The sequence below is a fragment of the Centroberyx gerrardi genome, chromosome 17, assembly GCF_048128805.1.
Source record: "Centroberyx gerrardi isolate f3 chromosome 17, fCenGer3.hap1.cur.20231027, whole genome shotgun sequence".
In the NCBI taxonomy this organism is placed as follows: domain Eukaryota; kingdom Metazoa; phylum Chordata; class Actinopteri; order Beryciformes; family Berycidae; genus Centroberyx; species Centroberyx gerrardi.
The window spans coordinates 5,598,853-5,622,382 of NC_136013.1; the positions used below are offsets into that span (position 1 = coordinate 5,598,853).

General features: G+C 42.0%; 2 protein-coding genes across 3 annotated transcripts; one reads left to right on the top strand and one right to left on the bottom strand.

Moving 5' to 3' along the window:
- Positions 1-145: 145 nt before the first annotated feature.
- Positions 146-13,960, bottom strand: rbm25a (RNA binding motif protein 25a). Of its 2 annotated transcripts, none has more exons than XM_071895997.2 (18): positions 13,811-13,960; positions 13,391-13,514; positions 12,891-12,940; positions 12,488-12,661; positions 12,237-12,294; positions 11,831-11,991; positions 11,425-11,619; positions 10,440-10,520; positions 5,983-6,263; positions 5,173-5,284; positions 4,973-5,062; positions 4,339-4,412; positions 4,069-4,219; positions 2,548-2,962; positions 2,143-2,447; positions 1,782-1,880; positions 1,519-1,566; positions 146-640 (listed from the first exon to the last, which is right to left on the bottom strand). In XM_071895997.2, the coding sequence occupies exons 2-18, from the start codon at positions 13,494-13,496 to the stop codon at positions 548-550; spliced, it is 2,493 nt and encodes an 830-aa protein (XP_071752098.1). In that variant the 5' UTR covers positions 13,497-13,514; positions 13,811-13,960; the 3' UTR covers positions 146-547. The 2 variants fall into 2 exon arrangements, with proteins under 2 accessions (XP_071752098.1, XP_071752090.1); XM_071895989.2 differs by having other exon boundaries at positions 10,440-10,523.
- A 1,218-nt stretch (positions 13,961-15,178) lies between these two features.
- Positions 15,179-23,503, top strand: arg2 (arginase 2). The gene is made up of 8 exons (XM_071895733.2): positions 15,179-15,390; positions 15,587-15,659; positions 19,376-19,550; positions 20,345-20,504; positions 21,136-21,230; positions 21,347-21,451; positions 21,707-21,843; positions 22,489-23,503. The coding sequence occupies exons 1-8, from the start codon at positions 15,277-15,279 to the stop codon at positions 22,677-22,679; spliced, it is 1,050 nt and encodes a 349-aa protein (XP_071751834.1). The 5' UTR covers positions 15,179-15,276; the 3' UTR covers positions 22,680-23,503.
- The last annotated feature ends 27 nt before the right edge of the window (positions 23,504-23,530 follow it).

Here is a 23,530-nt window from a genome sequence, read left to right on the forward strand (position 1 = left end):
GAGTGTGATGTGTGGTAGAAATTATACTCATGTCCAACGAACAAAACAATTTATGAGCTATATTTGCATTAAAAAAAAAAAAAAACTCACTACAAATCACATAATACTTCAACAGATAACACAACAGTGAAAGAGAAAAAGACAATTGTATTTTCTAAAAAGGCATATTTTATTTATTAGTTCACACAACGGAGCAGTGCCTCATCATGACAACGGTAAATCAAAGCAGAATGTATCCAACAGTATTGGAGAACAGATGGGTAAAATGCAACTCTGGCTTTTGCCTCGACAGCATCAACAAAGGAACCAATACAACAAAACTTATATCATGCAATAAGCTTGTGCAAACACTTCCTCGTTCGCAGCTCAAGCTTCCCCTTGCAAAACACACACGTACACGGCAGCAGCTCCTTGCTGATGGAATGGAGGGGTGTATGGGCCCGTTTGGACAGTCTGCTGGGCCAGTAATTACAGGTAGTACAACCGTTTGTAAGGAAGAAGCCAGAGACAAAAAAATGTGGTTGTCTTCCTCCAGGATGTCTGGTCTTTATTTCACGAGTCCGATCTTCTTGGCTTCTGTTTCGTATATCAACAGCCTCCACATTTTTACTATGAAGACTTCTGCTTCTTCGTCTAGAACCTGTGGATAAAGAGATCAGTCAGTGATAAACGTGTTATATCACACAGCTCATTATATCTATGCAATGAATATATCCATCTTGCTACATGAAAACTTAACTGGACTGCATCAAAACAACTGATCTGAACTTAACATGTGCGATAAAATGATGACCTTGTTTTAGTGGAGTTTTAAAGAATCCATTTTAACCATTTGCCTTGTTTGAAAACAGGCTGGGGAGCTTGTTGAAAATATCCTGTAAGGTCACTAATCTGAGCCAGGAGCAAGTCACTGAAATCTTTGGGAGGAAAGTGGTGAGAATGGCCGATGTCATTCTTCTTCATGATTATTTTTGGGCATTTTCTGCTTTATTGGACAGGTTTACAGTGGAGAGAGACAGGAAAGCTAGGAGAGAAAGAGGGATGACATGCGACTAAGTTCCCAAGCCAGATTTGAATCCAGGAAGTTGTGGTTTTGTGGTATGCACCTTAGCAAACTGAGCCACCAGGATGCCTTACTAAAGCCGTTCTGACGCTCTGGTCACCCGCTTAAGGTTTGAGTTGATGCTATCTGGGCAACATTTTAGATCGCCTAAACTCGATAGTAAATGAACCAGGGACACATTTATCTGCACTGCAGTTACACTTTATATGGGTGTACCTTTTGGCAATTTGTGTTTTGTTCCATTTTTGATTTTATTTTTATTGTAGGTTGCCACTGTCTTGCTACAAACCCTGTCTGCAGACCAAATTTCCCTTAATGAGACAAAGTTTGAATTGAAATTGAACTAAACTACTAATCAAATCAGGTTCAAATAGTGAAGACCCCAAAAGATAAATAACTTGAAAACGAGTGAGGACCACTGGTTCAGCTCTGTGATCCAACCAAGTTCAACTCACCATAGCAACATCATCAAGAATACCCTGCGGGGTGCTGTGTGCCATCACCTGGGGAGAGAAGAAACAACATTCAGTTACAGTGAACAAAATGGCAAACATCGCTAGAAAAAATTCAAGAGGCAGAGAGGAATAATGCAATCACGACACAATAGATTCAGATGCCAGCATACTTTTAGCAGTCTGAAACTTAAGAATAATTCAGTTGATATCAAGTTATTAACCTCAGATCAGAGTGTTTCTCCAACAGATGAATAATCACTAACCTTTGAACAGACAAAATCAACCAGAGTGGCTTCCTCCTCGCCAATGTATTCAATAATCTTCTTATTGATCCATGGTCTGATGCGGCGATCCATCAGAGTCTACAGAAAGAAGAATTGGAGCACATGGCATAATTTTCAACCACTGATCATATTATCATAGCAAATAAGCAACATCCTGATATAAATCCATGAGGGAAGCTGAGGAACTGACAGGCCGAATTCACACTACTATTATTTGACTCTCTTCAACCTTTTCATGAGCATTACAAAATATTATATAAAGCATTTTCCTAATCCCGAGCTAATCCTAAAATTATTTTATTAAATAATTGCAAATCCAGAGCTGCCACAGTGTTTTTACCGAATCAACCATAGTCCAGTCCAGGGGGTAGGAGAAGAGCTCGGGCCTGGCGGTGGGGATCTTCTCAATGAGGCTCTTGATGTGCTTGCGTTTCTCCTCTGTGTTAATGCTGCCTTTGGCCCCTGAAATTTCCGCCCCATCCAGACCCAGACTCTTGTCGTCGTCGCCGTAGTCCAGCGGCACCAGTTTCCTTTTGCGAGGCTGCTCATCGGCCTCCTCGTCGTCGAACTTGTTGAAAACGCTGTCCACGGTCGCCAGCTTCTTGCGTTTTCCAGCGTTGGGCTGGCTGGGACTATTGGTGGCACCTGGAGCAGAGAAACAGGAGGACAGACGGTTTACTCTGGCACAAAGCAAGAAGGCTGAGAAAGAAAACCCTCTGAATTCCCAGTTTGCCGACGCACTCACCAAGTTTGAGACTGAGGCCAATCTTGGGCCGGTGTTCCTCGGGAGGCTGGACCTCGGGAGAGTTCTCGCCTGGAATGATGATGCCGCAGGGAGACTCGTTGCCGGGTGTGTTTGGTGTCGCGTTCCCGCTGGCCGAAGACACCGAGGGAGCGGTAGTGATTGGTCGCAACGTGGGTTTTAGATGCGGCTTGGCGTCTTGCGAGTCCTCGCCGTCGGGGTAGTCGTCGTCCTCGCCTTCCTCCACGTCGTCGTCTGAGTGGGGCTGAGGGGCTCGGGACGGCGGCTCCGCTGGCCGCGCCGACCCTCTCTTCTCTCGATCCCGATCCCGATCCCTGTGGACCTTCTCCTGGATCACGTCCTCCTCGGGCTCAAGCTTCAACGGGGGCTGCCGCCGGCGCTCTGCCTCCTCCTCCATCTACACAGATATTCACATGACACATTACATGACGCAATGACATGAAGACTCTGAAGCATTATGTTGCATTTGTATGTCACCAGTCCCCAAGGGATTCATCTTTTGGGACCGGTGACACTTTTGTAACAGACGCACTAACATCAGGGATTGGATGAAGCAAACACAAAAGTGAGAGAAAAGCAGGGAGAGAGAAAATTAATAGAAAAATGGACACCTGCACTCCAACAAAACAAACAAAAACTAGGGCTGCAACTAACGATTATTTTCATTAACGCTTAATCCATCAATTATTTTTTCAATTACTCATTAATCATTTAGTCTATAAAATGTAAAAAAATAATGACAAATGTCTTGATGCTTACTTAGTCAGACCAGCATCATTAATCAATTGTCATCGATTAATTTTCTGTCGATCAACTCATCAATTAATCAACTAATCAAAAACAAATAAGTAGACACAAACACACCCCTCCTCCATATAACAACAAGACAGTTGGAGGAGTGCAACATCCTCTGTGCCCCAAAAGCCTAAGCTCTTCTAGATATTATATATTATATTATTATAATATATATGATATTTATGTATCCCCAGAGGATTCTGAATTTTAGTTGATAAATATCTTCAACAGTTGCAAGGCTGTCATAGCTGACAGATCCAAGGAAAAAACACTGAAACAATATAATGAACACTGAATGGGGGACACAACAAGTACAGACATGTACGCCACAAATATATGCCAGTGCATATACCTTGATAATTATTAATAAGATGAAAACCACAAGAGGAGGATTTGACAGGGTGACACTGATTTATGCGTTTACCACAAACACTTCCTCTATGATGATGTTAACTTCCCAATGAGTGGCAGAGGATTAGAGGGCTCCCCCTTTAAAATAAAACTATCAATGATGACAGACAAGAGAGACTTGGGGCTGTACTGTGTGTTTGCATTTGTTAAACAGCCTCCCAACAAGTCCCCAGTTATCAGCGGTTGTCACAGTAATCCGAATTAGGGGTGGTGCCATAATCGTTATTGGCTTTTACCGCGATATAGAGTAATACCGGTTGTTGTCCCGTCTCTAGTCAAAGAGCCAGGTGGACTCACCCTCTGCAGCTCAGCATCAGGATCAGGGTGACCCTCAGCTAAAAGCCTCTGTCTGATCTCCTCCAGCTCCTCCTTCTCTCTCTTCCGGTCTCGCTCGTCCAATTCTGTCTCCTTTTCTCGGTCACGAAGTCGCTTCTGCAAAGCGCTGCCCCTGGTGTCAAGAGGGAGAAAAAGACATGTAAAACCTAACCCAAAAAAAAAAGCGGGGACAAACTAGGAAACGATATATATGTCTCACACCCCTGAATTTGAGTCATTTGAGAGTATCACCTGTAGTACTTTGGGTCGTCCCTGTCGTCGTCGTAATCTTCAAGGAATTCTTTCAGTCTTTTGGCTTCTTTCATCTGAATTTAAACATACAATAACATTTAGAATACCCAGCATCAATCCAGCAAGCAAGACTGTTAGCAACATGTAAAACCTGGAAGCAAATTTCAGTCCCATACTGTTCCCCACTGTTACAGTCTACTTAATGTGTTGAAATTATCAGCAGCATATGTTTACGTAACCCCACAAATGTTTATATTCTATGTTATTGTTGATCACTACAATTTCATCTTATCAACAACAAATAGTTATGAAAAAAGAGAATTCATCAGACCTGGGTCAAACAGTATTTGTAAGTAACTCAAAGCGTTTGTTTTCACCAGTGTAAGATCAGTGGAGTTCACTGTATCAGGACAATTTAGTGTAAGGTAAGTTTTTTATAACAAGAAAGAAATGGAAAGTCACTTTATTACACTTTTCTGTTATTTCTGTGATTGTCTTAACTTTCCGCTACTTACTATATTGCCCTGTGTGGTCATCCCCACCGATCTGGTACTCTAGTCTACATAAGTTAAAACAAATGCTATGAATTATTTGCGAACCATTTGACCCAGGTCTGGTATGCATTCATGTTTACCATTTCACGCCGCCTCTCGTCCTCCCTCTCTGTTTCTTTGCTGTAGTCCCGTGCTTTCTTCCTCTCCCGGATCTCCCAGTTTTTGAGGCGCTTCAGAAGACATGAAAGACTAATTTAACCACTGCTGCATCAAACATAAGAAAAACAAACAATTGTTGTTATATCATGATCAAACATGACAGGAGGGATGTTAAACGTACCTCCTGGTAGGCAGCCTCCTTGTCCCTAAGCCTCCTCTCCAGTCTCCTCCGTTCGTACACGTCCTCCTCATCTTCTTCACGGTCTCGTTTCTTATCGTCTCTGGTCCTCTCTCTGCAGGAGACATGGGGCTATTGGTTATAGTCTAGTTCAAATATTAGTTTCAATTTCAATCATGCATGTGAAGGAAAATTGTCAAGAATGGACTTATTTCTGCTGTGGTCCGTGTTCCTTTGGCCCTAGCAGGGTGATGACAGGTGTCAAAAGCAGGATACTTAAAGTTCAATCGGCCAAAACACTGGTTTCACTATAAATCATGATAAAAAAAAACGCTGACTTTCCTCTCAACTAACTTCAAAGTTAGAAAAAAAAAATCCATACTGTACCACAACGTCACATATAGATTCTGTATCTGCTCATTCCAATGCTTCATTGAAGCTAAAGCAAACCCAAGGCGCCATTTTTTTAAGGCCACCATTACACCATTACATCAAATGGAAAAAATCTAGATGTTTGTGCAACATTTTATACACATTTCCTTGTAATTCAGCATGACATATGTGGTATCTTTGGAAACCTTGGGATCTTGACTAGAATTTTCTGTGGGTTTGAACAAAGCTTGGCTGTGAAACATGTGCTTGTAATGATGGCCTAGAGTTAGTTAAAGAGACCGTACTTCAATTAGAGGGTTCAAGCCCTGTGTCAGAAAGCATCTGCACTGCTGACCTTCACGGAGAGGGGCAAGTGAGAAGAGAATTTGTTTTTCGGGAATCAAAAAAAGGGAAGTGTGACATTGTTCTCATCCTACTGACCTTGATCTGCTGCGGTCTTCGCTGACATCGCGACTCCTGTCCCTCTCCCGCTCCCTCTCCCGCTCCTTCGTCCTCTCTCGCTCGCGGTCTCTGTCCCGTTCCCGGTCGCGATCTCGGTCTCTTTCGCGCTCCTTGTCTCTTTCCCTCTCCCTCTCCCTTTCCTTCTCCTTCTCACGGTCGCGGCGCTCCCTCTCTCGCTCCCGCTCTTTGTCCCTCTCCCTCCTTTCCCTCTCGAGTTCCAGACGCTCCTTTTCTTTCTTTCCTTTCTCCTCCTCCAGTTTCTGCAGGAAGCCCAACAGGAAGAAAGGGGGAGATTGTGTTACTTGATTGAAAATATCAGAAACAAAGACAATGAGAAGACACTTCAGAAATCTGCTGACGTGCATAAAACAACTGCTGATCAACACATGATAATGTCAAGTGATTTACAGTCCCTGGGCCAGCCATGCTCACATACTGCTGCGACTCATTGCCTTGAGGAGGAGGGCTGCCGCAAGTAAGGAAGTCGTCTAAGAGCCCTGATGTTTCCTCCAGGAAGAGCGGTCTGGTGCCTGAGCAGGTTTAATGTAGATACTGCTCAGTTCAGGACTCATTTACTAACAAGCAACAGGCTTAAACTGCAGGTTAATCTTGACAGGTACCTAAAAAAATTAAGGCATTCTGGGCTCATGGAAGGGGTTACAGCAGGAATGGAAGTTAACACCAACCAAAAAAAAAATGGTTCGTATACTCTACCAGACACTTGTGTAGGTTACCACTCATTGTTGGTTCTAAACATTATTTACATTATTGTTTTATTGTAATGGAAAAGTGCCCGGGGATTTACTAGCCACTGTAGCCTGTAGATAAAAATGTCATTTCCTGTCCTGGCCCCAGTAGTCGGTCCTCCCACTTAGCACATACACTAGTATTGAACGCATTTACCGCATATGTAACAGGTCAACTTGTCCTCTGCTGTTGCTGCGTGCTCTATGGTGATCTGAGATTATGCTCTGATGTAATAAGCTGTCATTCCAATAAAAACTCGGCTGTAGGCAAACATTTATTGGTCAAGTCCATATCCGTCCACTTTGCAATCAATGTGCACTTAGCAAATGCAGAAACGAGATAGATTTTAATTTATACAAGAGATACTGTATGTATAATGGAAAATGTTTGACCTGATGTGGTTTAGTTACACCACAGCACCACCATCTACATAAATGGTGCAAACTAGCACACAGTGCACAACAGAATTATAATATCTTGAGTTTGAATGCACATTAAATTAAGCGATCATGTAGAGCTCAATTAACTTTGCCTGAGTTACGGGATTTAAATCCAACTGGGGCCACACATGCTAGAAATGCACTCAGCATATAAAGCACTTTGGATAAAAGTATCCACCAAGTGCCATATGTTAAAAGGTGTATGTATCATAAATACGAGCCAAGGCTGCTTTGAACCTTTAGGTCAACAGGTTCAGAAAGTTCTAACTATACACTTAAGATCACCACTTCATAATTTCCTGGTGTGGTCTTACCTAAGGGTGCCAAGTGGATTACAGCAAGCTTCACATGGCAAACGGCCCTACTAAGTGAATTACATAATCAGGTCCCATGTGTTTTCTACATGGACATCTGAGATGCAGAGGGGCAGCGGCAGAGACTCTGTGCTCCAGTGCAAGTACTCCTCCTGGTACTGTAGCAGTATGGGAGTACACAGTTTACAGCTGAGTGACGGACCCTGGAAATAGGGCTGCATGATATTGACGATGGAAACTGTTATTATTTGGTTGAATATTATAATTGCAATACATGTGGACATTGCTTTTTTAATCCAATTTCTTTTTCAGTACTAAAAAAAAAAAATGAAAGATTGTGGAATGGGAGGAATGATAATACTATTGATGCTGAGACTAATGATTTGATTTGCTAAGTTTCAGTAAAATGAAAGATTTTGCCTGACATGCAACTGGGTTTAAGAACACGGATTGAAAAATTCAATAGTAAATATAAATATTAAAAAATATGAATCTGTGCAAGCCTATCTGGAACCCACTTCATTCAAATATACCTAAAACATCTGTCTGTTCAAAGCAGAAAAAAATACTGATTAACCATTTGCCCTCTTTCTCACTAGTTAACATAACAATCATGGCTGCCTCTACAGAGACTGATCCTTTTCGAGCTAATGATGTGTAACTTACAGGTGATGAACTATGGTTTCAGCGCTTCTCTGCCCCTACTCATCCTATAGGCTAAGTTTGGGGAGGAAAAGCAGGTCAAATGTAAAGACAAAATAAGGAGGACAAATGTCTGAGCCATACCTGTGAAGCAATTCATCGACACACAGTTCATCCACATACACAACATCAACAACAAATTAAGACACTGTATTCCATTTTGTCACAAGGAAATTAAATTATTGAAGCAGTCTTACCTGTAGGTTGTCTTCTGGTGTCTATCTGGCCTCTCCAACCCAACAAATGGTACAGTAAAACTCAACAGAGTTAGGCCCACAGTTCAAACAGCCCTTTCACAGATTAAACAAATTTCCTCCAGCTGTTAGTGTAACTGCTGTACATCCTGACTGTACTGTTGGTTTACAATATTCATACAACAACAGTGTTGGATTGTGGGTCTAACATCTGTTGAGTGAAGGACACAAAAGAAAAGGAGAAAGGGAGGAAAGAGGTCTAAACTGGAGATCTATACCTACTGCGCTCAGGCTTGGGTCAAATAGCATTTGTAAATAATTCTTAGCGTTTATTTTATCTTACTTGGAGGGTGGGTCACAGCATCAGGACAATTCAGATGACATCTGATGAGTTGTCCATCACAGAAAAGTATACTAAACTGACTTTAAAATTGTCTAAACTTTCTGTATTGTCCTGTGTTGTAACCCCTGCCCCATCTGGTATTCCAAGCAAACACTAAGAATTACCGTTTTCACCCAAGTCTGAATATTTCAGTCAAGCAAATCCCTAAAACCTGCATTGGGAAAAATCTCTTGGCTGTCCTGAACTTACCTCTTATTCTAATACTCCAATGAGGATAAAATGGCTGATTTTGTAAACAGTTTGACACGTGTCGTAGCCGAGTAACCCTGCAGCTTTTTCCTTCTGACTCTGACAGACAAACAGTGTCTGTGTAACGCACCAGTATACCAATACATATCTCAGTGTCCTCTGATTGGTTAACTAAGGAATGGGGGCGGATCACTCTAAGGAACAGAACCGAAGGAAGAAAAATACAGGAAGCAAAAGCTGGAAAGCAGCAGAGAAGTATGGAGAGAAACAGAAGAGGAGGAAAAAAGGACAAACACAACACGGCCTCACCTTGTATAGTCTTCAGAACGCAGAGTGCTGTGGAGGGGCGCTCCCTGCTTTAGTAACATTACAGGCTGCAGTTCAAACTACTGCAGTGGTTAGGCTCATTCAGTCTCTGTGTGTGTTCCTCAAAACACAGCATTTATCATCTGAGGACCTGCAGAGGTTCACTGAGCTCCCCGGCCTTCACAGACCCGACTGAGTGTGACTACAACATGTCACACCTTTTCCAGCACTGATTCTAAAATGACACACCCAACCAATGCTTTTCTTCTGTTAAAAACTAAGCACATTTCCTCATGTGAAAGACTACGTTTTCAGTGTCATATTTATAGATGCCACCTGCTTTTCTAACTAGAATAATAATAAAAATATCCACAAATTACAAGAAAAACTGAGTTCTTAATGTATGAATCCATCGTTTTCAAGTTGTTGATACAGTTTGATACCTTAAGAACCTTGATGCCTTATTACTAACTTGGCGCAGGACTGATGGGTATCGTTTTACCATACTCAGCCGCTGTGGGTGGGTCAGTTCTCAGCTAGTGGAAATTAACTGAGAGCCAGTTGCCCCTTTGCAAGCCCTCCAGAAGGGAGCGCCCGAGATGTGTAGAGAAGAATTGAAAGCTCATACTTACATCCTATCCTCGCAACTTTTTCCAAAGCTCTGAGATTCATCTTGCTCTAGTCACCAAATGAACTCTACCATATTGGCGGGGTTTAATCAATAGATTAGCTTTAAAGGGAATTTAACATTATGTCCATGCACTTTGTGTGATGAATTTAGCTTGTGTTGAGGTAAAACTTTTAGTCTCAAATCAGTATTATGAACAGTGACAACTCTTAATCACTTTGGAGATACTGAACTAGAGCCATCTATGAATGGCTGATGCTTGAACAATTTTAGGCTTTAACGGTACCATAAAACGTTTGACCAATTGCTACCTATCCCTTTATCTGTGTATAAATAGACAACCTCTAAACTATAGTTGACAGTAACTGAGAATAGTCGTATGGAGGCATTACATCCATAAATTATATGAAATGCAGCTCCAGTTGCTGTCGAGGATGTTCAAACTACACAATGTGGAGTAGTTTTTCTCCAAAACCTAATTTGAGAGTAAAAAAAAGCAGTTAAATACATTACCTTGTGTGTGTCTCGGAATTTACTGATCTCTCTGGAAATCAAGTCTCTCTTGTCATCCTCCATCTCCATGGCATTGATATCCTCCTGACGCAAAGGAGAGAAAGACACAACACACAAACACACTAAGTACTTCGCAATTATGACAAATAAGTTACCAAACAGATCACAGCATAAGAAAATACTGATCCACACCTAGAGCTGCATAAAGTAGCATGTAAATGTTCCCAATCAAATGACTCTGTTATGAATGTGATTGAAACAGGCCACATTATGAATCTGGGTCTCCAATATAGGTAACCAAAAATCCTCCAGTTAGTCTAAAGGAAGATTCATACTCCTAAGACTTTGTGGTGTGGGGTGTCCAAATTCTTTTGTAACTTGTTTGCCTTCCTCCAATGAACACAACACACATTGTTTTTGGTAATGAGACCATTTCACACCCACCAATCATATCTTTTTGGGCCTGTCCATTCAACTGTTGTGGAGGAAAGGTCGTTCAATTATTGTATTGTGCCCATTTTTCACCGACTGGATCCTCTAATTGGATCCTCTAATTGACACCTAGAGGCCTACTGACTAATTCACGCCACATAATACAAACATTTGAAAAGAGAAAACCGAACAGAAAGTGCCGTTTCTTTCATGGAATTTTTGGTAATTTGCATCTTTACACTTGCCATTGACATCTTTCCAGGGCTTGTCTGTTCAGAAGTCATGAAGGAAGGGTTGTTCTGTTTTTGAATTATGGCCATTATTCAGTGATTCAATTACCCAAGTCACACTTCCTCAAGGATTACTAACTCATTTGCACCAGAAAGAAAGTATGAACAGCTGGAGAGAGCAAACCGTGCTCCGTTTCATCAACCGAATGTCTTTGCAGAGGAGTATGACTCCAACCGAAGGAATATCTCCCCTGCTTAAGGGAGATGTTGAGGATTACTAGGTCTGGCTACTCTGTCACGTCACACGATATAGTAGCAAGTACCTCCTCCTTCTTCTCCTTCCGCTTCTTGTTGCGAGGGTGACTGTCAGAGTCCTGCGAGGGAGCGTTGAGTTCACTGGCATACTCTCGGATAAGGACGTCTATTGCCCCCTTCACAACCTGGTCCCGGCGCTGAGTTTCCTCATCAAGGACCTCTTCCTCATCGTCGTCCCCATTCTTTGACCCGCCACTGGCTCCCTGTAACATAAATCCAAAAAGAGGGCAAAGACAGAGAGACAGACAGAGAGGAGTGGCAAACAAAACAGAAAGAAAGTTTTTAAAAAATTGAATGTCAAATAACATAATCTTAGGATTTTCACAGAACCTTTATACAAATTTTGAGAAAAACATCAACATCAGAGCCATGTTCAACTCATCTGATACTAAACAGGTGAACAGGATTACATACCCCATTGGCACTCTTCTTCTTGGCCTTCCAGTCATCCAGCTGGGCCTTGGTCTTGGCGTCTACCTTGACCAGCAGCTTCTTGTCACCTAACAGCAGCTCGTGCAGAAGCCTGAGGGCGCGCAGCGTGGACTCAGGCTCCTTATACTCACAGAAGCCGAAAGCTTACAAGAGTTAAGAGGAGAAAGATAAGATGTTAGACCACAACAAAACTTCTGATGACTTAGAAGATGCACAGTGAAAAGTAGAAAATGATGACAGATGGGGTATAACAACAACAGCAGACTTTAGCTTTTAAATCTAGGGATTTTAGTAACACTCTAAAGTAGTAACTGGAGTCTCAGGCATCTGCAAAATAACACGTCATAATATGAAGAGTACAAATGTGTTGTGGCCATTTTGTTTTTACCTTGAAGTTTCCCAGAGGCTCCCTGGACCCTCTTCCAGCTTAGAACAATACCACATTTCTATAGTGTGTGAGGAGGAGAAAGAAAGGGAATTATTTCATTTGACATTATGCAACAATACCACAAAGCCAAGTCATATTATAAATTGGAACAATACTCAGGTGCTGAAACTGTATCATAACACAAATTAGAAAATCGATAACTCTGACTAGATGGTCTGACAGCGTCCTCACTTCATGTATGATCAACTCACCGCTAGAAGCTGTCTGACCAACATGTCGGATGCCTTTTCAGAGATGTTCCCTACAAACACGGTGGTGGTAGGGCCGCCGCTGCTCTCCTCCACTTCTTTGGATCTGATGGCGCCCAGCTCCTTCTTGGGCATCACCGGCTTCTGTGCTACGGAGACTGTCGTCGGGACGAGGACCTGCAACAGGGAGAGAAAATAAAATACACTTGCCAAAACACAGCATCACTGGAAAAGCTAAATTCTTGAATCACTGACATTACAAGCAGCCAATAATGATGAGTGCAAGGGTCAATGAAACTGACCGGATGAAGAGTTGGGCTCTAAAAATGAATTTGGATTGTACACAGAGTAGCAGATCATACAGAATAGCTGATGCATGCAGTAGGAAGTCATGTTTCTAACTCACTGTGGGTGTGGGGGTCATTATACCCATGTGAACTGGGATCATGGGAGTACCTGAAAATGGAAACAAAACAATCACTGCGATATCCTATACAACTTCTGACAGTCATGACACAATACTGCTCCACTTGTTTGCAATGAAAGTAAAAGTAGTGACATGTTTAGAGATCCTTCTGATGGATGTATACACAATCCATCTGTCTCTACAGGTTTATGCAGTTCCTTACTCTACATTATGTCATAGCTTCCAGTGATATCCACTTTCATCGCCTGGTGTTTCAGAGTCAAGTTCTGACTCAAAACGTGAGCCCCCTGGCCACAGGTGTGTCACAGAAATAGTTTTCCATTAACACCTCTGTGCAGCCTGTGTTGTTGACATGCCAGGGGACACAAGAGACACACTGCACTTGGTGATGCAGGAGTGAACATCAGGTGTTTGCCATACCAATCGCAGACAACACAGCCCGTAACTGTACATGATTTGACCACTCGGGTATTTAGTACCTGGCGGGACCGCCTGGGGAAACCCGGCATATTGTGGAGGCGGAATCCTCGGCGGTAACTGCGGGATGCCAATCTGCTGGCGGTTGAGATGAGGGGGATAGGACATCCTGAAGAAAACAGGAACCTGCAGAAGACAGGAGGTGGTCAAAAGAAGACCAAAGGCAATGTGTTGACGTTATTCAGGGCTGGGTTGGTTAACGCATACCATCATCACACTATGTCGACCGTTATCTAATCCTTAACAGCAAACTGCTAATTTGGTAAGATAGTCCGGTGGGATACCTGCCCAGCCAAAAAGTCGAACCATCCACCACGTTTAACGTTAGCTAACTTAGCTAAGGCTAGCGACCGCGTTAACTGGCTACTCTTTGGCCTTGCTAGTTAACGTCAGCTACAGCTGTCTGGTAGAGTTTTACTCACCTGCAGTCAGGTGTAAAGTACAGCCGGTGGCAAATATTCTTAACGGCTATCCAAATATCGGCCCATGAAGTACAGTAAGGAGAAAATCTTGAAGGTTGGCGTTATAATTGTCACCGGCGCGTTAGCAGGAAACGTGTAGCCACCAACAACTGGAACCTATTCTTTTCGAAATGCATCATGGGATAGCACAGTTTTTGGCGTATTGGCCATTTTCAAACACTTGGGGGCGCCAGAGCTCGTGCTTTGTTAGAGGAGAGGGGGTCAATCCCCCCCTCCCTCATGCCACACACACACACACACACACACACACACACCTCCCAGAGCAGATGCATAGGGCAGAATATGTATTTTCCCGCACAATTTGTTGGTTTGGTGCTCAGTAGCCACAATTTATGTTTAGCTGATTATATGGTAAACGACTGCCTTTTGATTGTACATCTACAAGTGCCTCAATAAAAGACGTTAATGTTAATGTTAATGTTAATATCCGTTTCGTAACTCCTCATCTCATCTGCCCTAAGCATCTCTTGAATATCAGGTAACTATTTTTGAATATCTGTGTTGTGTTTTTTGGTGTATCACCGCCGTTTTAAAGTAGTCCAAATACTCAAAATGTTTGCCTTAAATTCTTGTAAAGTAAAACCTCCGCTGGGTCAGTTTACAGCACACGTGTGTGAAGCTGGGCCGGGGATGAGACACCTCCAGTACTACATCCATAGACTAAACATGGATGTTTTCGTGCTTGTCGTGAAATCAGATATGTTTTGGAGAGAGGCTCTGGCACGGAAAACTAGGCCAGCGCCAAATGTAAACATGCCTATCAATCCCCATTCGGGTGCTGTCCTTGCAGCAGCGCTTCATAACAAACATTTCGATAAAGTAGCTGACCGTGATGGAGACAGAACAAACCCACTTATTTCGACATTTCCCATTGGCTAATCCGAAGGTGTGTCACTGAGCTTGACGCAAGGCACTAAATATGGAACGGGAGATAAAAAGGTTACAAGAGAGACGTCATATCTGCAAATATCATTGATAAATTGTGTCGGAAGTTATTTTTAAGCCCTTGCATATATGATATATTTTTTTTTAGCTTTTCTATGTTTTGTATATTGCCTATGGTCTCCCTGTCCCTCCCTAAAAATAAATGCATATGGAGCGGGAGGTGCAGCCTGTAATAATAGGTTTATAACACAAATGTCTAAACATGATTGCTACAGTTTGGGTGTTTGTATGGGAGTGATAGGCTACAACTCTGCTATTCACCCTAATCCTCCCATTCACCAGCCAGCTCATGAATATTAAGTAGCTTTGGGGACGATAAGACCGGCCCCCCGGCACCAGCCCGGCCACATTCAGCATCCAGTGCAACATCCAACAGAGCTTTCATCAGACTTTCTGCTCGCTCGGCGTGTGGGATCGGTTTGTTTTGGGCGACACTGACACTAATTTTTTGTTAAAAGAAAATGGCTTTGAGAGGACCGCTATTCCGTCTTCTCAGGACTCAACTCAACCACACCTGCCAACAAAGCAGAGCTCAATCCGTGGCTGTTCTGGGCGCCCCGTTTTCCAAAGGACAGGTAAGACAAATAATAACAGCCTAATAATAGTATAACAATAGTATAATATAATAACACATTCTTTTATGAACCTGACTACTAATTTCAATAGGCAGCGGTGCAATCTTTTATTTCTCCGCTGCGATCGTAAATATTCGAATAGGTTATAACCCTAAGATAATAACGATATTAACTCGTTTGTATTGGTTCCTAACAGAAAAGGAGAGGCGTGGAGCACGGTCCCAAAGTCATCAGAGATGCGGGGCTGATCGAGCGGCTTTCAAATTTAGGTAGGTGAAGGGATAATGGAGCAGCCTGGGACATTGGGTTATGTAACGATGGATGGAAGCAGCCTATAATTTACAGCTTCGCCCGGGTAGCACAAGACAGGCTGATCCCTCCTCTTATACCCAGCCACTTGTATGAGGAGAAAGTAAAGATATAGAGCCTGTATGTAGCTTTTATACTGTAGCACGGCTTTACATGACAAAGTGACCACTGCTATTCATCCAGATTATAAAAATGATGTATGTCTCGTCAAGATCCTTTCCGACTCTTACGAAAATCCTAGGCTATAGTACATAATTAGTAAGCATACATTTTAGAAACATCTATCGCAGCAAAATTTGATTTTCCAATAGCCTATTATAGTGAGACTTAAGTCGCTATTGGAACATTATAGTGATACCATAGGAAATAAAAACATATCTTTAACTACGATAAAGTAACAATAAACTCAGTATTGAGCACCAGACACACTGTAAGCCCCTATAGGCATGTTACAGTGATACCATAGAAGGAAAGAACACTACAAAGTACCATAGGGTTACTATAAACTCACTATTCAGCACCGCAGACGCACTTTAAGTCCCTATAGGAATATTAAAGTGATTTTTTTCGTTTGGGGAACCACATTTCTCTTCTGAAGCACATGCTCGGAAGCGCGCAGGAACAGGATGGCTGATTATTTCCACCCTCTGTCGTCATTACACTGTATAACCCCTGTGTCTCAGGAAGGGGGAAGGCCCGCGCCGCTGAATGGAGCCGCGTCGCTGCTTTGAATGTGAAAGATGATACCGCACGCGGAAAGAATCCCGTCTTTATTTAGTTACTCGACCAAGTGGCATTGTGCGAGAAATTCCACACCTAAAGTAACAAAGGGGCTTTACAATAGAGACCAGTGAGAAAAGACCCAATAGTGATCCTATAAAACGAATAGGCCTATTATAGTTGTAGTGATACCAAAGTAGATAAAAAAAAGTCGCTATAAACTCACTATTGACTACTGTGGGCATTGGGCACACCATAGGAATATCATAGGAATAATAAAGCCTAATTATACCATAGGAAATAAAAAATACCATATTATATTATAAGATCACTATAAACTTACTTTTAATTACCATGGACACACTATAGCCTACGTGCTTATAGAAATACTATAGGAATACCAAAAATAAGTAAGTCCCTATAGGAATGTTATAGTGATACCACAGGAGATTAAAAAATACCAAAAAGCGTATTAACGCTTCAAAAAACTCACTATGAGTAGGCTACTACAACCACAGTGTAAGTCCTCATAGGATTATAGGAATGTTACAGTGACACCATAGGAGATAAGGTTGCTGTAAACTCACTTCTAACCAGCACAGGCAGACACACTATGAGTCACAACAGGAATATCATAGGTTGTTAACAGTCATCTCTCGTGATGCTACAGCATTGTGCTCATTTTCTTACAATGAATAATCTAGGTGGGTGAGGGTGCAGGAAATCAGCCCTGCTTCCTGTATGCTGCCCATAAAACAGACCTCAGCTCACAGAGTATGCAAGTCATTTTTGCAAGGTAATCCTAGCGTGTCTGGTCACCAGCTGTAGCGGGTTGTGCAACACAATCCCAACCCACCCACCCCCCATTTTTTTCTGCAACTGACATACTTTGATACTTTTGGCACAAGATGTGTCAGTGCTTGCAGCCATCCACATGAATGTACACGTTTGTATAGGAGTAGTGCAGTCACATAGCGTAGAGAGAACACACCCTATACAAACACACATACAGTATACTTAAGAATATGTTTGGAGATATGTTTCACAATCTAAAAACTGAACCCAAGGTGTGTACATGTAGATGACATTTATAGATTTTGAATGTCTAAAGAATATTTTTTTGATATATGTGTAGATGCACATAGGAAGAAAATGCATCTATTTTGAATGAATGTCATGTGCATGGACAGGTATAGACTCCTAACTGACCATTTGCTTCATCTGAACTTTAAATGTTTCAAATTAATTATAAATTAGGGGATATTTTAGCTTGGCTCACAGTCCCTCATACAAAATTTATGAATTCTATTAATGTGGTCAGGCTGCAAGTGGAGCCATAATACAGAAAATACTAAGTTATATAGAAGATTTGCACCCATGTAACCTGCAACTAAGGGGTTTCATTCCAAAATGCTCTCTATCCATTTAGTGTAAATTAAAAAAAAAGTTTCTTACTAAAGTTTAACTTTTTCCTATAGGCAGATTTAAGGTCTTAAAATAACTAATGACTTCAATAATAATCCATGTTTTGCTTTCACATCAACAATAATTTTGTAGAGGTAGGTGCCACAAATATGTTAGATATCTGATGTTGATACCTCTTAATTTTGAATGTCACATTTGCATTAGCCATATCTAATGACTTTTGGAAACGTTCAAGTTTAAAAAGGTTTAAGGAAGTGTCCTTTACTCTGCTGCAGTTGGAAGTAATGTATTGGCTACAAGTCATCTTCCTGATGACCTGATGTCAATTTGGCACCAGTGAAATAAGATATTAAATATCAGGACTCATAGCTGCCATGTCACCAGCTGAGGCCGACGAATGAAACCAAACCCCTAACTGAACTATACTATGCCCTCTTAACACATTGCAAACTGTACGCTTCCCAGGGCTTGGGGTCAGTTCACCATAGAAACTGAAAAACTGAAAAAATCCATACATATCAATCCAGTTTTGTGATCAATTTGTGTTTTAACCACTAAAACAATACTTTCATCAGCTGTAATCTTGCTGTATAGCAGAACTGAGCCCCAACTCTGCTATAACATGAGCTTTTTGAATTGTCCTGCAATAGATGCTCATGATTCCATCAAGACATTGGCTATTCCTGTCCTGTCTCCGAATGGTAAAGAGATGGCTCCCCTTAGGTCAGCAGAGTAACGCTACACCGGCATCAAGGCTCACATTGCCGGACGAGCCCCCAGTACGGCGGATCGCATCACTTGTTTACTTCGTGGTCCGTGCCCTAAACTAAGTGGAAATTTTTCGGTCTTTACCCGTCCATCCATCTGCACAGACTGAAACCTGAGCAGAAGTGGGAAATGGGGCGAATGGAAAGTGCACCGTCACCAATGTTCCACTGGCCTTTAATGACTCATCAGTCAGCAAGGTGGAGAGATCCAGGTTGAATGAGGCCATAGAAGCTGGACTGAATGTAGGGTGTTTGCACTTACGGTTTTCAAAGGGGAACCTAACCCCAAACCCAAATCTGTGTAAAGCCTGACATTTAAGCAGGGTAATGAAATGGCCATCTGCTATTGGCTGATATTTGGTGGCAGGTGATGTCACCTTCTACAGAGTACAACAGGTCAGCCAATAGCAGATGGCCATTTCAGTGCCCTGCTTTTTACCATTAGATGTCAGGCTTTACACAGATTTGGGTTTGGGGTTTAGTTACTCTTTAAGTACAAAAACAAAGTAGACAAGTAAACAGTACACAGTAGATGACAGCGCGGTGTCCTGCGGTTAGAGACCGTCCCGTAACCAACAGATCCCTCCCTGCAGCAGCCAGTGTATGTCCATCAACAGACATGCGTCCTGCCGAAGTGCCCTTGAGCAAAACACTGAACCCCTACTTGCTGCAATCCGCACCTAACAAGGGTCTCAGCTAAATGCCTAAAGAGCGTAAAGGGTGAAATGCCAGATCTCATGTCAGTTTTCTCTTGTGTTTCTCAGACTACCCCGTCCACGACTTCGGCGACCTCAGCTTCCACCACCTTGAGCAGGATGAACCCTTCATGCAAGTGCGCTTCCCTCGCACCGTCGGTTCAGCCAATAAGATGCTGGCAGGCGCTGTGAGCCGCGCTGTCGGCGCTGGACACACCCTCGTCACGCTGGGAGGCGATCACAGGTAGTTTTTGCATAAGGTTCTTGGAGAGTACAGAATGTACTAGTAGGAAAGCGATCCGCTCCATCGGCATTTGTCCTGAAGTCATGCAATGCAACCGACACTGTTCAAGTGCTATGCATGTGTTCACATGTGCAAGAGTGGATGAGATTACCGATTATGTCAAGGTTACTGCATGTACTGTATATAAGCCTTTTTTATGTTCATCCCTTGCTCACTGATCCACTTTTGTTCATTTCTTATATGGAGCATTAATGAACTTATTTTTTTCATTCAAGGAAATTCCTAGGCTATCTGTTTATTTTTGGATTTTTTGTTTTTGTTTTACTACCCTGCATTACAAACACATGTTTCGCAGCCAGGCTTTGTTCAAACCCACATAACTTTATTTTAAATTCTAGTCAACATCCCAAGGTTTCCAAAGACACCAAATTTGTCAGGTTGAATTACAGGGAAATGTGTATGAAATGGTGCACAACCATCTAGATTTTTTCCGTTTGATGTAATGGTGCAGTCATAAAAAATGGTGCCTTGGGTTTGAACATTTCACTCAATATAATATACCGTATATATATAATATAATCAATGAAGCGCTGGAATGAGCAGATACAGAATATGTATGTGACATTGTCGTACAGTATGGAAAAAAAAAAGTTCTCACTTTGAAGCTACTTTAGATGAAATGTAAGGGGAAACTCAGGGTGCAAGGGGTTAACTGTACTTAACTTAAACACTGTAATTAACTTTAACTGAAATGAATACCATGTATTTAAGAGACCGATCTACTCCCCTCACAGCCTGGCGATCGGCTCAGTGGGAGGCCACGCCCAGCAGTGTCCTGACCTGTGTCTCATCTGGGTGGATGCTCATGCAGATGTGAATACGCCCATGACTTCGCCCTCAGGGAACCTGCACGGTCAGTCCGTGGCGTTCCTGCTCAAAGAGCTGCAAGACAAGGTGAGAGCACAGTTAAGACTCCGCTAATCCTAACTAAACCCAACTCAAAGGTGCATGAAGTAATCGATGACCCCTATCGGTCTCTGTTGGTGACCAGTAGGAATTGCAACAACATTGACAGAACTTATCTCCTCCTATACATACTATATCGTCTCTGGCTGTAATTGCCGAAACAAAGTACGGACCGGAAAGCGAATTTAGAATTTTGAAAGTCAGGAATCGCAGCCAAGTAATCGTTGAGTCATTGGTATTGATCAACAACCCTATCAACCCCCCACTGATATATTATGGTCTTTTTGTGCTATAGGGCACTAAAAATGTTACCTATTGCCTCTTTAAACTTAAAGTTAGCTACAATGGGCCGTATAGTATTTCTGTTGAAACACATTTTACACATTTTATAACCTTGGTTTGCTTTGTGCCTTTGGAATAATGATAATAATCTTTATCTATCTTGAGTTGAGTTACAACATTTTTTAGACGTAACATAATGTGTAAAAATGTGAGAGAGAATAAGAAGAGAATAGCAGTCTGGATAGCCAGATAGTCCAGATATCACCCAAAGGTGCAGTCCAGTTCCTTTCCCTCTGTAAAAATACTTACATTCTCTATTCAAAACCGTCCACTACAGATGCCAGATGTCCCAGGATTCTCCTGGCTGAAGCCATTCCTCGCCTCCAGGGATCTGGTGTACATCGGCCTGCGGGACGTCGACCCTGGCGAGCAGTGAGTGAACACCATCATTTGACATCTTTTACCTCACATGGTTGATTTAAACTTCCCCCCAGCATGGAAGCACCATGAAAATAGTTCTTGATATTTATATGTTTTGTCTGTTCCAGCTACATCCTGAAGAACCTGGGAATCCAGTACTTCACCATGAGGGACATTGACAGACTTGGCATCCAAAGGGTCATGGAAGTTACTCTTGACCATCTTCTGGCAAGGTATGTTTAATTTATTAAGCTATTCACATCCTATTTAACATCTTAAAGTGACAGTGTCATTACCTGTTAACTGTTTTAATTAACTGCTACATTCCCTTTACTAGACTAGACAAGACCTGTTTGTTTTGTTGCTGAAAAGCTATATAAATCTAGTCTTTAGTATCTTTTCACCACATTTGCAATTGTAGATGTAACCAAATGTTGGCCCACGTGTGAATTAAAGGTCCATGTTCACTTTCTCACCCGCTTGAACAGAAAACAGCGACCAATCCACTTGAGCTTTGACATCGATGCGTTCGACCCGTCTCTGGCTCCCGCCACAGGAACACCGGTGAACGGAGGTTTGACCTACAGGGAGGGAATCTACATCACAGAGGAAATCCATAACACAGGTAGGGATGACAGGAGTGTGTTGTTTTGTTTCTCAAAAAAAAAAAAAAAACACACGGTAACATGCCCCAAAATTGTATACTATTACATTTTTGGGGATTGAGCTGACACTATTTTCCAGAGTGACTTACAATGTAACAGAAGACAATGTTTAATTTTATTGACATTAAAAGCAGCCATTAGTAAGGAGTGCAAGGATCGTGACAATAGATGGAACAGATATTCTGATTCATGTAACTATATTTTGTTGATCTTTTTTGAGATACTGTTACACTGTTATATATCATCAAACTGTGATGTTCAATACATTTTAAAGTTATTTTGAAATGAAGTGTAGTAATTTACGTTTTTTGGTGTACCCACTTTCCCTCAACCTGCCTCGTCTACATCAGTCTACTTCAGTTAGTGATTCCCCCCTTTTCCCAGAATGCCTTTCAACAACCCCCAGAGAACAGGCGTGAACTTGGTTGTATGTGTAGGTAGAGAGAGCAATAGCGATAGCAGAGCGAGAGTTTTTCCAGTCAAGTAAAAGCGAGAGTCAGGGTGGATTTTTCCTTTAAGAGGTTCAAGAGGCGTACCTGGACCTAGTGCTTTCACCTCTTCTTGTCAGGCTCTTGTATCTAACGTGTGACTGTGTTGATGTGCAGGCCTGCTGTCAGCTATGGACCTGGTGGAGGTGAACCCGGTCCTGGGGGCCAGCAGAGAGGCCGTGGAGGCCACCGCCGCTCTAGCGGTCGACGTCATCGCATCGTCTCTGGGACAGACGAGAGAAGGAGCGCACGTCCCCGTCCACGAGATTCCCTCTGCGAAGGAGGACACAGAGCAGCTCCGCCTCTAAGAACAGCAAGCAAACACTACGGACTTTATCAACAGCATCCCTAAGCATTCCGCAGTTTTGAACACAAGACTGCAAAGACTGAATCTAACAGTAGCTGGAGTTTGTTCTAATCTCTCTGTGCTGTAAAGTGTTATGTTTAACTGTGAAAAACTCAATTATGTCTGGATTTATAAAACCTGCTAAAGGGCTTTACAGATATGCGGTAAAAATTATCTTCGCTGCAACTGAGACAAAAGCCTTCGACATAATTTAGAAGCGTGTCAATATAATTATTGATGGGGATACTATTCATTTTTAAAAGCAATACTGAGTTATTTTAAGTTGTCATCAGTGCTGTATGTTATGAATTCAATTTTACAGAGGCATAGTTGCAACACATTAACTGTTCATGTGGTTAGTTTATGATGACTCCAGTTCGATAAAATGTGTCCAGTCTTGCTTGGACAAAAATCTCTCAGAACTGTATGTGACTGTGCCAGATAAACTATAGTATGATGTGTTTGCACTTTTGGACCAGCTGTGGTTATTCTATTTTCTCTAGAGTTTTCTTTTGTATTTTGACAATGAACCTATGTATGTATTTACTAACTATATATTATTATTTACTGATTACATCAGTATTAATTGGCTTGACAACTGTTTATAGAGCTTATTTCAATAGGTTGGCCTATTGTGCAATGGCTCTGATTGAAATGCTGGCAGAAAAAAAGCAACTCTTGCCTAGTAAAGTTTGAATCGATCTGATTTGCTTTTGGTGTGACCACTGAATGCCGAATGTCTTTGAAATAAAGAGTTGATATTTTGGTCTTCCACAAATGTGATCACGTTCTGTGTTTGTGTGCAAAACAGTT